The sequence below is a fragment of the Dreissena polymorpha genome, chromosome 13 (assembly GCF_020536995.1).
Source record: "Dreissena polymorpha isolate Duluth1 chromosome 13, UMN_Dpol_1.0, whole genome shotgun sequence".
In the NCBI taxonomy this organism is placed as follows: Eukaryota; Metazoa; Mollusca; class Bivalvia; order Myida; family Dreissenidae; genus Dreissena; species Dreissena polymorpha.
The window spans coordinates 22,245,103-22,260,102 of record NC_068367.1 but is presented as its reverse complement, the minus strand read 5'-3'; the positions used below and the strand labels follow the sequence as shown (position 1 = coordinate 22,260,102).

At 36.5% G+C, this 15,000-nt stretch overlaps 1 protein-coding gene across 1 annotated transcript; it reads right to left on the bottom strand.

Moving 5' to 3' along the window:
• Positions 1-6,376: 6,376 nt before the first annotated feature.
• Positions 6,377-14,330, bottom strand: LOC127854509 (mucin-5B-like). The gene is made up of 6 exons (XM_052389574.1): positions 14,146-14,330; positions 13,366-13,523; positions 12,908-13,118; positions 12,022-12,690; positions 6,730-6,886; positions 6,377-6,416 (listed from the first exon to the last, which is right to left on the bottom strand). The coding sequence occupies exons 1-6, from the start codon at positions 14,207-14,209 to the stop codon at positions 6,377-6,379; spliced, it is 1,299 nt and encodes a 432-aa protein (XP_052245534.1). The 5' UTR covers positions 14,210-14,330.
• Between the last annotated feature and the right edge of the window lie 670 nt (positions 14,331-15,000).

Genomic DNA, 15,000 nt, shown 5'->3' with positions numbered 1-15,000 from the left:
ACACATCCATGAAAGAACAACAAGAAACTTTGCAGAGCTCTTTAATCATTGTTAAAAATATCACAATTATAATTATGATTGAAACGACAGGCAAGTACGTATCAACTATTATCGACGAAATACCGCCACCTCAAGGACTTTGAAATGTTCATTACCTCTCAAAAAAGTACCACTTTTCTATAAAAGAGAACGAAAATGAACCCTTAGTCAGAAAGTTCTCCAGTCCAAAAGGGACATCATCACGCTCTATATGTTTGTGATGAAAGCGGACGTGCACGTGATAATGACATGCTAACTTGGAAGACTGAAGTAGCCTTGCTTATCATTTCTCAGACTAGTTCATGAATAAGATTTAAAATTATGACAGTGTCTTAAAGATCTCAATAACTTCAAGCCAGTGATGAAAGGTATTCCATAATCGAAAACGTTTACAGAACTTTTATAGAACAAAACCAGCATTTTCAAACATCGTGAATACAAATTGATATTTTACCGACTAACGTGTTGAAGTCATGCCTTAACGAGTTCAATGTGTTTACCGACAACATTTAAACAAACAATCGTCAGACCACTTTTTAAATAGGCCGTCTTGAATAACAATGTTCCATTTACTACCCTCCAAACAATCTATCGTTTCTGTCTACATTGTATGTAAGTGTCTATAGGTAACACTTTACAGACTTTGTAAACATGTTAACTCTAACATTCGTCTCCCTTAATACCAGTCCGCGTATAGGCAATTTTCATCATGCGAGTCCTACTTCGGCTGCTCAACGAATAACTTGATTTGATCGAGCATCAGTTTAAGCATGTACAGCTATAGACCGCAGCGCCACATTTGATAAGATTATGACATCCTCTTCGATATTTTGAATAAGCATTATTGTCTGTGTGGCTCAGCACTGAAATGGCTAATGGAAATACCTGTATTGTGTAATGGTTGGTACAACAGTGTCAACTCTGCTAAACCTGACATGTAGTGTTCCGCAGGAAAAAAAATGCTTGCGTCATTTGCTCTCTTTGACCTATGCGGTAACTCCAAGTTGTGTTTTCAGCGATTTCATGCTAAACTGATCACAATTGGTAAACAGCAACGAATTCAGCTTTTTCAATCGAAATATGCATGGCAGCTCCATGTAGGCATGGTTTGTGCTCCAGTGGTTAAGCGTTAAGACAATTGTTAAGTTAATGATTAATACATATATATTTCAGAGCATATACACAACTGTCTGGAATGTCCCTCCATACTTAATTGAACTTGTTTGTGACACAGTTTCTAAACACACACATCGATCCTAAGAATCATCAGTTTTTGTTAAATACACAATTTGTCGATTTCGTGCAGATGTCACAATACTAATAAGAATCCTTTTAAAACAATAAAGGATTAGTCAATATTGTTTTAGTCTGAACATTTTTCTAGAGTACGGGCGGGACATGAGAATCCTATATTTTCTAAAATGTCTTAGTGCATGACGTGTTTTTATTTGATAGTGCAGCTTCGACCTTGCTTATATTTTTTAATTATATGACATTTATATGGAAAAACGGCGTTTAAAGAATCTCTATAGTTCCGTTGTGTGCAGCAACTTTACTGAAGAAAAAATGTTTACATTTAAAAATTATTGTCGTACAATACGTATTTACAGTTCATGAACATAAATAAAAAAGGCACTCTTCTTGATAATTTATCAGTAAGCAAGTCTTGCTAGTTATAAATGTATGGATACGTTATTATGTTAAAAAGTAAAATGCTGAAATACAATTTGTTATTTTTCTATTCAGATAATTAAGTAGTTGTTTTCAATATTGCATGTTTTCAGTTCTAAGAATATTGATAATTATGTTACCACCTTACGGTGTTTTCTTTTTTTTGTTGGGAAATAAACAAAACACGTACTTCTTACGATACTTCTTAAAGAGAGCGACCGTCATAATCAGTGCAATTAGCGCCAGAACTGTGACACCGGAAGTTGCAAGCCCGAACTGCACGTCATTGAGAGGCCGTGTGCTGGTATGCGACTGTCCAGGTCCGGTTTCTGTTTGAGTTTATATTGATAAATACAAAAGTAATGAGTCATTTATATGATTAAACATTTAAGTAAACGAACAATGTTGCTAACTTTTGCAATGCTCACCAATATGACAGGCATGCCTAGAACGTTTAATGGTTGCTAATTTGCAAAACGTTGTGGTCATGAAACAAAAAACGTAAGTTTTTCATATTCCCATACAAAGCTGTTGATCCCATGAAAAGGTCAGGTCTTCATTCCTCCATTAATATCAAGTTTGAAGAAGCAACACACGTCAAAGAACAAAGGGGCGTATTCAGTAAACAGAAATATTAAGGGGCTGATCGGTAAATAAAAGCCGAAAAAGACGCCTTTTGTTTAGCCTCCGCATACGAATGTCCCATCCCCTTATAGTGTATGTTGGATGTAAACTGATCTTAAGTTGTGTATATTGGCAATAGGTACAATTTAGTTGTGTACAGGTTTACTGATGTTTGTTGATATTGTATGGAGTATATGTTGGGTGGTGATATATAGTGGAGTAGTATGCAGGTCAATATACACTTTGGTCCATAACTGAATTGCTACATAAGGTATTTGACTTGAGTCTGGTCGGCTAGACGGTCCTTAAAAATATCAAAAGTTCACCGAAATCAGACCGCCGGCAAGTAGTTTTTTAACATGGCCGCCCAAACCTATTATTTATCATAACTTTATATTTGTTTACTCCAATTTGATGATTTTGTTGTATATACCCAGGTTTCTGGGAGCAAAGAACACATTAAGATCATCAGAAATAGTGTAAGTTTATTATTTAACACAGAAATATATCATGACGTCCAAAATGGCCACCTACACAATAAGAAGGACAACACATCCATAACTTGGGACTCAAACGGGATGATTGTCAGGTTAAACGCCATAGTTTCATTATCATGAAATCCAATTTATGGCATTCACCTCACCACTATCACCTGATACATGATCACCTTTGTCAATATCAGAGCGTTAAATGGGTGGTGTCTTCGTCCTCCTCCTCCTCAAAAACGAACTCATTTGAATCGGTTAGATTGTCAGAGTTTCCAGTTTGGCAAGCGCCGCAAAAAGCAATGAAGGGGATTCCATTGCGTAGGCAGCTGCATCAAGAGGATGTACATCATTCAAAACAGTTGCGGTGATTGATTTTTAATAGTTCTTCAGATGTAGAATTGTTTTCGGCCATGATGGGCGAATGGGAATTTGAATTAATTGGTCGTTGTCCTGTTTCAATCCCCATTCAGTCTGCTTCGTATTATTTGCCTATGCGCCGTACCCATCCATACGTTTTTGATAGTAAACGCCTTGGATATGGACTACTGTTGCATTTGATATTGGGAAGTCGCTCAGGAGTAACCAATTGATTGGAAGTAGCCTCTTTTTTGAAAATGTAATGGCGCAGTGATTCTAAGGAATCATTGAACTGTCTACCAAACAGATCAACCATCAAGCATTGGCCAAGATTTGTCACAAAGAGACTTGTTTGGAAGGAGGAATACATTTGCAAGAGTTCAGGATATGATTAGTGTTACTAATTCCCGAAAGACTGACTTTTTGTGAAGGCGAAGCTCATTCAAGGTGATTCGCAGCTTGAATAAACATGAACACAGAGCAACTCATCGCACTCTTTGTCTCTTAAAAGTTCTTTGATATTATTCACTCTGTATGACTGTTTGTTTACATCAGAGCGGTACTAGATGGTATTGTTTCCAGTTTCGGAGTAATGCAGGACCAAAGAAAGCGAATTTGAATCATCGCCCAATAACGTTGTGATGCTATCACGTGATCGTTCCACGGTTGCATTTTTCGCCTGTGGTGTGTTGTCTTTGAAAGAATGACAGTCTTCGTAGCCATCGAACACCACTCTCGCTTGTCCGTAATGCCTTACAGTGAAATATACATAAGATGATGCCATTGCGTGACATGAGTCGCCTTTTTAGCGAAAATGTTTTGAATTCGTTGTAATTTTGCTAAATCACAGTCAGAAATCCCATACAAAACGACGTTACAATAGTCCAGATGCGAAATCACTAAGGAGAGAACGAGGGTTTCGGTTGCATCTCGTGTCAGGTATTTGCGAATACTTTTGATCTTAAAAAAGTTCAACATTGCGTTTCTACACTTGATCTTTATGTGATCTTTAAAACTCAAAGTATTATCCAAATATGCCCCTAAGTATCTGATGGTACTCTGTTTCTCGATTTAGTTCACCACAAATGTCAATCTACTGGATGGTTAATCTCTTATTCCCTGTGCGATCTGATGCTTGTCTACTTGGCTTTAAAGAGGACAGGTGGATGGGGGCTCAGTGCATACGACAATACGTATTCAAGGAAAAGATCTTCAGATTTTGATACTACAAGAAAACGCTAGAACTGAAGGGCAGTATCAATACCACGGTCAAAATCAGTATTGACAGCGGAGCTATGCCCGATAGTTTTGCTCAGTATTTCCTTTGTATTGTTACGCAAAGGCCGACCATCCTATGATATATCTTAAGATCTTGTTTTCAACCGCTTCAAATGCACTCACATTCACATTTGACACAGCCACAAATCCATTTCCAATGTTTCTATGAGTATGATACGCTGTGTAGGGTGAGCAAGTTGTACTATTTGCCAGCCTGTGTTTGCATTATTATTAAGTCATTTATAATAAAAAAGACAATACTTACTTGTTTACTGTTCTTATTGAAATGCTGCAATTTACACAGAATAGACATATTTTATTGGCAATGTTTGACACAACCTTTAAAACAAACAAATTGTGCGAGGAAGTGTTTAGCATACGCAGGGCTGATATGTATGTACAATGGTGGTCTGTAATAATATTTTGTTGTTTATGACCCTCATTATTTGAATGGGTAATCCTAAATCTCTATAACCCAAGGTGATGTTACTACTACAGATAAAAATCTAAAATATTGTATACAAGGTTATACTGGGGATACTTAGTATGTGTTTATTAGTTGTGTTCAATCTTAGCACAGGTTCAATTGTTTTTATTGCTATTCAGATTGATATCTGAAATAAATAAATAACATTTTATCACAAGTTCCCGGAGTATGAGGCATTTTCTGCAAACTGAATTCAATGTATGTTCATGTTCATTCTAAATACCATTCATTGTCCTAAGCGGTTGTGTGTTATATTTGAAAAACCCCAAACTGATAGTTCAGCATGAACATTGTTTGGGTATTAAAATAATGTCTGTTTCTAATGTTTATGTTCGTAATATTAATAATCATGACAATTATGGTCGACACAACTCATTTATTATGTACAGTTAATGTATATTAGAGTGGACCGGGTGTCGCCAATATCGAACCCGACCCAAGAAAACGTGTTGGTTGGAATAAGGTTGATAGTTCTGGATACACTAAACGCTCCGATCGAGAAAATACCCTGTTTTCTTTAGATTCCTGTGTGAATTACTTAGTTAAGTTCTTCTCGGTTTAACGGCTCATGTAAAGACGAGGCATATACAATTCGGAAGATTATTGAGAAGATCTCTCAGGATAAAACACGTTGTCGAAATAGAAACAAATGTAGGCCACTTATTTAGTTCACGATTGGACAAACGTAACTGCAAATGTTTATTATTTGAGGACTATTCAGCCAAATAATTTAACCGATGCTTTCCAACGTGTGTACTAGTAACATATTGAGATAATTAAAATAAACAATTGATAGATAATACAATTTAATCAGCAAACACTGCTTCTTGTATTGTATGGTTAAATCTGCTGTCAATGGTAATGAAATAACCAAAAAATCGTCACAAATCCAAGTGTCCCTTTGTAATTGATTAATATATTTTATTAAATGCAGACATTTTCAACGTCTTTTTCTACTTTCGACCATTTTATTGAGTAAAACAGTGCAACTAGATTTTATCATTTAACTTATTCATTAGGAAAATAATAACATGTAGATTATATGCATTGATGATTGAAAATAAGTTCTTGAATGGAAAAAACATATGTCAAAATATTTCAGAACATGGACAAAACAGTCGGGTATACTTAAACTTTCGAGACAAAGTTTCGAAACGCACACATCGACCATCAGAATCATTACTTTTTGCTAAATACACAAAATGTCATTTCGTACGCAGATGCCACACTAATTAGCTATAAGAACCCTATTCAGAAATTAAGCGATTAGATATATTGTTTTGGTCTGAACATTTTTTTTCTTGAGTACGGGCTGGTAAGAGAGACCTATTTTCTAAAATGTCTTATCGCATCACTTGTTTTTAATTGTTAGTGAAGCCCCGACCTTGATTTTACCGTTCAGTACTATGAAATTGATATGGAAACACGGCGATCAAAGAATCTCCTCAGTTCCGTTGCGTGCAGCGACTTTGCTGAAGAAAAACATTTTACTAATTATTTTCATAAAATACTTATTTATAAAACATGAGCATACATATGGAAAAGGAACTCTTTCTGATAATTTAGAAGTGAGTAAGACTCGCTCGACATAAATGTTTGGATACGCTATAATGTTTAAATGTAAAATGATGAAATAGAATTTGTTATTTTACTATTTACCGGTAGATAGTTAATCAATTATTTGTTTTCAACATTGCATGGTTTCAGTTCTTAGAATGTTTATGATGATATAACCATCTAATTGTGTATTTTTGTTTTTTTTGTTGGGACATAAAAATCACGTACTTCTTACGATACTTCTTGAAGAGAGCGACCATCATAATCAGTGCAAAGAGCGCCAGAACTGCGACACCGGAAGCTGCAAGCCCGAACTGCATGCTACTGAGAGGCCGTGTGCTGGTATGCGACTGTCCTGGCCCGGTTTCTGTTTGAGTGTGTATTGCTAAATACGAAAGCAATGAAACTCATTTATGTGATTCAACATTAAAGTAAACGAATAATGTGGCTATTTTTTTCAATGCTTACCAATCTGAAAGTCATGCCTTGGTGTGTGATCATTTACAAAACGCTGTTGTTTTGAATAAAAAAAACTTTTTATATTCCCATACAAAGCTGTTGATCGCATGAAAGGGTCAGGTCTTCATTCCTCCATTATTATTACTTATTATTCAAGATGGCCGCCACAACATATTATTGATTATAGCTATGTATCTGTTCACTCAAATTGGATGATTTTGGTGTCTATACCTAGCATGCCGGTGGCAAAAGAACACATTATGATCACAAGAAATCGTGTAAGTTTATTATGTAACATATACATCAAACATGATGTCCAAACTGGCCAACGACACAATAGGAAGGACCACACATCCATAAACTGTGACTCAAACAGGATGATTGTTATGTCAAACGCCGTAGTTACATAATCATCAAATGCAATTTATGACATTCCCCTCCACACTTTCACTGATATACAATAACCTTTGTCAATAATATAGCGTTAAATTGTCGTTGTCGACCTCCTCGTAAGTACCGACCTCTTTGGAATAGTTTGGATTGTCACAGCATAGAAGAGGAGTCTATGGCGTCTGCAGCTGCATCGAGAGGATTTATATCATGCAAAAAAGTTTTGATGGATGCTTTTCTTTTTAATAGTTCTTCAGATATAGCATTGTTTTTGGTCATGATCGGAATTGGAATTAATTGGTCGTTGTCCTGTTTCAATCCCCATTCAATCGGCTTCGTATTATTTGCAAATGCGCCATACCCATCCATACCATTTTTGATAGTAAACGCCTTGGATATGGACTACTGTTGCATTTGATGTTCGGAAGTCGCTCAGGAGTTACCAATTGTTTGGCAGTAGCCACTTTCTTTGTGAACATGTAATGGCGCAGTGATTCTAAGGAATCATTGAACTTGCTACCAAACAGATCAATCATCAAGCATTTGCCAAGGTTTGTACTCAAGAGACTTGTTTGGAAGGAGGAATAAATTTGCAAGAGTAGAGGATATGATTAGTGTTACTAATTTCCGAAAGACTGACTTTTTGTGATGGCGAAAATCATTCAAGGTGATTCACAGCCTGAATAAACATGAACACAGAGCAACTCATCGCACTCTTCGTCTCTTAAAAGTTCTTTGATATTATGAACTTTGTGTTTGTGTGCCTATTTGTTTACATCAATGATCAGAGCGGTACTAGATGGTATTGTTTCCACTTTCGGAGTAATGCAGGAGCAAAGTAAGCGAATTTGAATAATCGCCCATCAACGTTGTGATGCTATCACGTGTTCGTTTCACGGTTGCATTTTTCGCCTGTGGTGTGTTGTCTTTGAAAGTAGGACGGTCTTCGTAGACATCAAACAACACTCTCGCTTGTCCGTAATGCCTTACAGTGAAATATACATAAGACTATACTATTGCGTTACATGAGTCGCCCTTTTTCCATGGATAACGATGGAGCAAAGAGCCACTATCAAGTACGTAAAATTCTGTTTCAGGCGTACAGCTCATCACAGCATCACTTGATGCGTTTGCATCACAATCTCTTATTCCCTGAGCGATCTGATGCTTGTCTGCTTGGCTTTAAAGAGGACAGGTGGATAGGGGCTCAGTTCATACGACAATACGTGTTCAAGGAAAAGATCTCCAGATTTTGACACTACACGAAAACGCTAGAACTGAAGGGCAGTATCAATGCCACGGTGAAAATCAGTCTTAAGGTAGCGCACCCGTAATGATTTCCCGCGGATTTCTTCGAAGATTGAAGAGCCTTTTTACCTGTTTACTTATGGATATCTAATTTAAGCAGGTACTAATGTGAAGGTGTTTTGGCCGAGTGGTTAAGGCGATTGACTAGAAATCTTTTGGGTTTTTCCCGCGCAGGTTCGAATCTTGCCGAAAACGCATACTTTTTGTAACGCGTTTTATTTCTTTTCTAACGTAATTTGATTTAATATAGCATATGAGCTATGTTTATTGTTAAATATGTTGCAATTTTTATGCACATTCTTAAATTTTTAAAATTAACACAACGGTATGGCTAAATTGGGTGATTTACTGCTGAAAATACCAATCATGCATGTTGCATTTTCATTTTTATTTCAAAAAGTAAACGGTAAATATGTCTATTTCTTGGTATTATTGCTGTATATAGTGTATCTATAAAAACTAAGTTCAAAATATACTCAAATGATACTATTTTGAATTTTATGACACTTTTAACCAACACAATTTCTACTTGGCTGAAACCACTAACATTTCATGACGCTTTTACATAGAAAACAAGTTATAAAAAATAAATGTCTGTAAAAGAATACTTATTTCATCTTGTTTAAACTTTAAACACCTTTACTGCATCTGTACACACCAACTGCATGCCCATATTTCGAAATCTGGATGAATTATGGAACCTTTATATACCCCAGGGGTGCAAATAAACTGGACAAAAGCCGAGCGTGGGGTGGTTTAAAAAAAAATAAATCAGTATATATATATTTTTTAAGCATGGAAAGCCTACCTAAAAATGTGCATGTAGTTCAGTGAAATGATGCTGATTAAGAACATAATACGTTAAATTATAGTTGGAAAGGTGCCCATTACGGGTGCTCTACCTCAACAGCGGAGCTATGCCCAATAGTTATGCTCAGTCTTTTCCTTTGCATTTTTACGCAAAAGCCGACCTCCCTCTGATATATCTTATGATCCTGTTTTCAACCGCTTCAAATGCATGCACATTCACATCTGACACAGCCACAATTCCATTTACAATGTTTCTATGAGTATGATAAGCTGTGTAGGGTAAGACAGCCTGTGTTTGCACTTATTATTAAATCATTTCTGATAAAAAACACAATACTTACTTGTTTACTGTTCTTATTGAAATGCTGCAATTTACACAGAATAGACATATTTTATTGGCAATGTTTGACACAACCTTTAAAACAAACAAATTGTGCGAGGAAGTGTTTAGCATACGCAGGGCTGATATGTATGTACAATGGTGGTCTGTAATAATATTTTGTTGTTTATGACCCTCATTAATGGAATGGGTAATCCTAAATCTCTATAACCCAAGGTGATGTTACTACTACAGATAAAAATCTAAAATATTGCATACAAGTTATACTGGGGATAAATATTTAAAACAAAACTTGAAAATGTTATTATAAAATTACGAATCAAATGAATGCGTCTCTTGTAGTGTCCCAAAATCAAGTCAATACAATTTTATTGTCTTAACTGTATGTAATATTAAACGAAAGCAATTTACGAACAAATTAATCCGCCTGCTGTAGTGTTCCAATATCAAGTCAATACAACTTTCTTGTCTTAACTGTATACAATTTTAAACGAAAACAATTACAACACTGCTGAATTTAGAAAATGATATTGTTACACAGTTTCTTGACTTTCATTCCTTGTACAGATATCAGAATTTTACAAAACTAAATACATGTATTGCACTGCTTGGTAAACCGTAAAAAAATAAGCATTCCTATTTATAAAAGCATCCGCATTAAAAGTATAACCGCAGACGGATTGAAACACCTATATTTACAACAGAAATACAGACAATTGAAGTCGTCTTACCTCAATTTGATTTCACTGTGAAGTAAATGTATGTTTTAACTGTGCTCGCTATGTTCAATGCAAATCGAATGGTGTACTTATCATCTGTTTGGACATTTGAAAACGTTATGTATACAGCACAGGTCAAATCTCAAAGAGGATACGAATGCTTAGACAAAAAAGAAAAATGCAGTAAGAATTTTAAAATACTTCAACAATGTATGCTGTCTCGAAAAGTGATTTTTTGTACCAGTGTAACGTGGGGTTCTTGAAGGTTAATTTGAAATGCTTTTTCTTTTAGCCGACTAAAACCAGGTTATCGATCTAGACCCATGGTTGTACTGAAACGTTTGTCACATGGTAGTGCGATGTTGAATACCATTTTGCACTTGCTTTTAATTGGCCGCGTTCGTGTTTAACCGTCTTAATTGATTTACTATCCTTTATAAAATGGCAGAAGACATAACACTCATCACATATCAGTGTATAGTAATGCACTTGCGGTCATTGTATTTGCGGCCATTTGTACACCATGTTGGATTTCTGTGATGCGTAGTAGACTAACACAATTTCGATTTTCTCGATGTTTTCTTTGTCCCCCAAAACATTTGTGTTGGCACAAAAAATTGTTTATACTATAACCATCAACTTGGATATGTCAAATAGTTGACATCATTTATAGGTTTTGCCTGTCATCCTGGAAGCCATCTTGAAAAAAAACACTTTCTGGAGGTCCGATTTAGGTAAACTGTTGATAAGTTATAAAACATCATCATTTTACTTTACTAGGATCAGTTAGAATACCTTTGGTAACAGTTTTTATGGTGATTGATAGTTTATTTTTCATTTATTTACCCGACTAAAGATGTTCGCTTATGCATACTGAGCTTAAGTGTTTTACGTGTCGGCTGATGCTAACTGATCTTTAATTGTGTATATGTTTGCCTATGTATACTTATCTTAAGTTGTGTATATGTTGGTTTAGATATCCTGAACTTAAGATGAGCATACGTTGGCTGATGCATACTTATCTTAAGTTGAGTATACATGTGTGTTGGTTGAGGTGACTGATCTTTAGGTGAGTATATGTAGCCTGATGTTACTGATTTAAGTTGGGTTTATGTAGGCTGGTGTTAAAAATCTTAAGAAACCATTATACAATTCACGCAATGCCACCGCGATCGCGAAATAATCGCGGAGCACGGCGCTCCACATTAGGCATTGATCGTCATATGAAAGTCACTGCGGCCAAATATATACCCAATGAATAACATAGATTGCGCTTGACCATAATGATTCTACAAAGCAAATTCAATTCGTAGTTGACATGTTAAGATTGTTTCGATGAGAAATAAACACAAACAGGCATGATAACAATTTTCCAAAAGCCCAAGTTCATGAGCTTCAAGACTTACTGCGTCAGAATGAAATGCATTTCATCAATTACTGTTTCATCTATATGGATAGATAGATAAATTACTACAAAAATATCAATAATGGAACCTGATGGTGGTTGAGCTGTAGGTTTTGTAGACGACGAGGCGGTCGGAACGCCTACGGAAGCTGTATTTAATAAAACGGAAGGCAAACCTTCATGGAAAGTGGTTGGATGAGCAGTTGATGCACCGCTAGATCCTGTCGGAGGATTAGCAGTCGGAGAAATAGAGCCGCCGGGTCTTGTCTGGGGGTGTGCAGTCGGAGTCTGACATACCTGCTCCTGGCATTCGTATCGTAATCTGTAATCCTGACAGCCCATCGGGAAATTCTCCAAGAAACTGCACACCAGACCGTTGTCTTTGGAGCACGTCACGAACTCAGGAGACTGGGCCAGTGACTGACCGGTCGTCGTCTGACATTCGACTTTGCTAATTACACCACATGCACAGAATCGCATGATATCCTCTCTAGTCATGAACTCATGCTCGTCGGTATTTACTGTAGGGTGCAGCCTATCAATCCACATGGACCAGCGACTAACTGTCTCGCAAATTGCAGGCGGCTGTGCAGTGATATTTTGACATACAGGCAGAGAAAATGTGAATGTCGTATGACCGGTTAGCCATGTGACCGCATATGTTCCCGTGGATCCCTTATTGCTGTTCATCACTAAAGTGGTTGAGCTTAGTTCTGGTGTAGTTCCAGGAGGGGTGGCAGCGGAAGCAATGGCTGGTACTGAAAACACGAACTTTTGCTTGATTTAGGAAAAATAATAAATCGGTGCATGTAAACGGCAATCAAATCTTGTGGATGACATTAATATTGAGTTATTATGGAAAAACGGTTACATGTAGCACAGTGTAATAGTAAATTAACCCTAAACAACATCCTGAATATGCTGAAAAAGCAATTACCAACTTAACTCATTGAACCATAAAATAATCATACTTACCCCCGCATGTCGTCTGCCCGCACTGGTAACGGATCATGTAGTCGGCGCATTGACCCATGTTCACATCATTGTCACATGTCACCCCAGTTACTGGATTACAATCCACTATGTCCATGGTATCGTAGTAAGGTGTTCCGTCAGAGCTTTGGCATTCTGCGGTCACTATGTTGCCGGTAGGGCAGAATTTTATCTTCTCCTCTCTTGTCATTTCCTGTAAGAGCAAGAGATTACGAATGGACCGATCTGCTAACAAGAGCCTGGCGAATATTTAGGGACCAATGCTGAAATTTCGAAATGTTTCTTTAAAACAGCATAATTAATATTTGAGTAAATCTACTAAGTAACAACTTAAGACATAGTCAGATTATTTGTCATTTGTTAAATAAAAAAGACGACGCAACAATGATAGAACTTGTTTGCTAACTCAAACCTATAATTTGTTAAAACACCAGGCTGACCTCTGTGTCGCCAGTTCCGGTTTCAGGCTTGTCCCTGTTTATCCAGCTACTCCAGTGCGATGTTTTCGCGCACTCGGTAGGTTGCACCACAGTTTGACTTCCGGTTTCAATTCCGGGAAGAGTCAGAGTTGAAGAAGTTGATTGTGTCACTGAGCCTTCTGTTAATGTATCATTATAAGACGCCGGTTACAAGGCAAAATCTTATGGACTTTCATTCTGAATAAAAGAAGCGCTATTTAATAACAAGAGCACCGCATAACGGGTGCCACGCTCGGCTGCAAAAACTTGTCAGATTTTTTTTTTAGAGGTCACAGTGACCTTGTCCTTTGCCCTAGTGACCCAAAATGGGTATGGCGTGTAAAACTCAACAAGGTGCATCTACATATGAAGTTTCAAAGTTGTAGGTGGAAGCACTTTGATTTTAGAGCCAATGTAAAGGTTTTAGCACGACGCCGGCGGACGACGAGCAGGCTATGACAATACCTCGGGTTTTCTCCGAAAACAGCCTCGCTAAAAATCAGCCTGCACATTTATCCATATTATTCGAGGTCGCACCGAGATGAAATAAATGCTAGAGTTGTTTGAAGGTTATTGTGTTTTGATTCTATATTTCAATTTCAGCTCGTGATAACGTTTCAAAGTCTGATTACTTTTATTATGCCTTTACCCGTTCACTATGTCAATAGAAAAAAATCAAAGCATTCTTATGTTCAGTTCCATAATACATGCACACAAATGAAACAGCTGGATTAAAACAAATTGAAAAGTATCATTTCTAACCTTTAACGACGTACCCTACGCACCAAACCCTAACAATTAGGATGATGGAACCGCGAATATCCATGATGTATCTAAATGTAGTGTTTTTGTTGCAAAATCAAAACGTAATATTGCTATAATTTGTTCCAGTAAGCTTTTACAAAATTTGTTCTAAGCTTAAATATATACGAATACATAAATAGGAAATATTTAGTCATCACACAAAAGTTGGCTTAAATGGCTTTCAACAGTCACTACTAGGCGAGATTAACGAATATACTTATCTAACAATGCAACCTTGCCGGCAAATGTTAAAGGATCAAAACATTCAAAACGATAGTATATGCTAGATTCCACATGTGATCGAGAAGTTCAATATGGATTCAGCATATGTCAGGCCACCTTTGTCGAATCAAAGACAAATGTGTGTCATTTATTGCATTAATGAGTACAAGTATGGAATTTCTGTCAGTCGAACTATAACAAATAATCGCTCTTTGAAATACAAACGATAAACGATATTATGTTTAGATACGAATGTTTGGTTTATGAACACAATGAAAAACAAGGTAAGGTACACGTTGAAATTACGAAACAAAGCAAGCGTTGCTCTTGCATTATAAGAGCTAATATGAACGTAATGTGTAAATGTATTATTTTTCTTATATATAATTTTCCAACTTCTTTTAAAATGAGCCTACTTAGTTCGTGTATATTCATTGTGCTCAATATTGGCACACATACTGTTTTGCTTCCTTGTTTATAACATCATATAATTAAAAGGCAATACTATTTTTATCAGGAATTCTCAGCAATGGAGGCATATCTTATGACTAAAAACTTTCGATTCGAAAGAAATTCTTTTAAAATCTAATA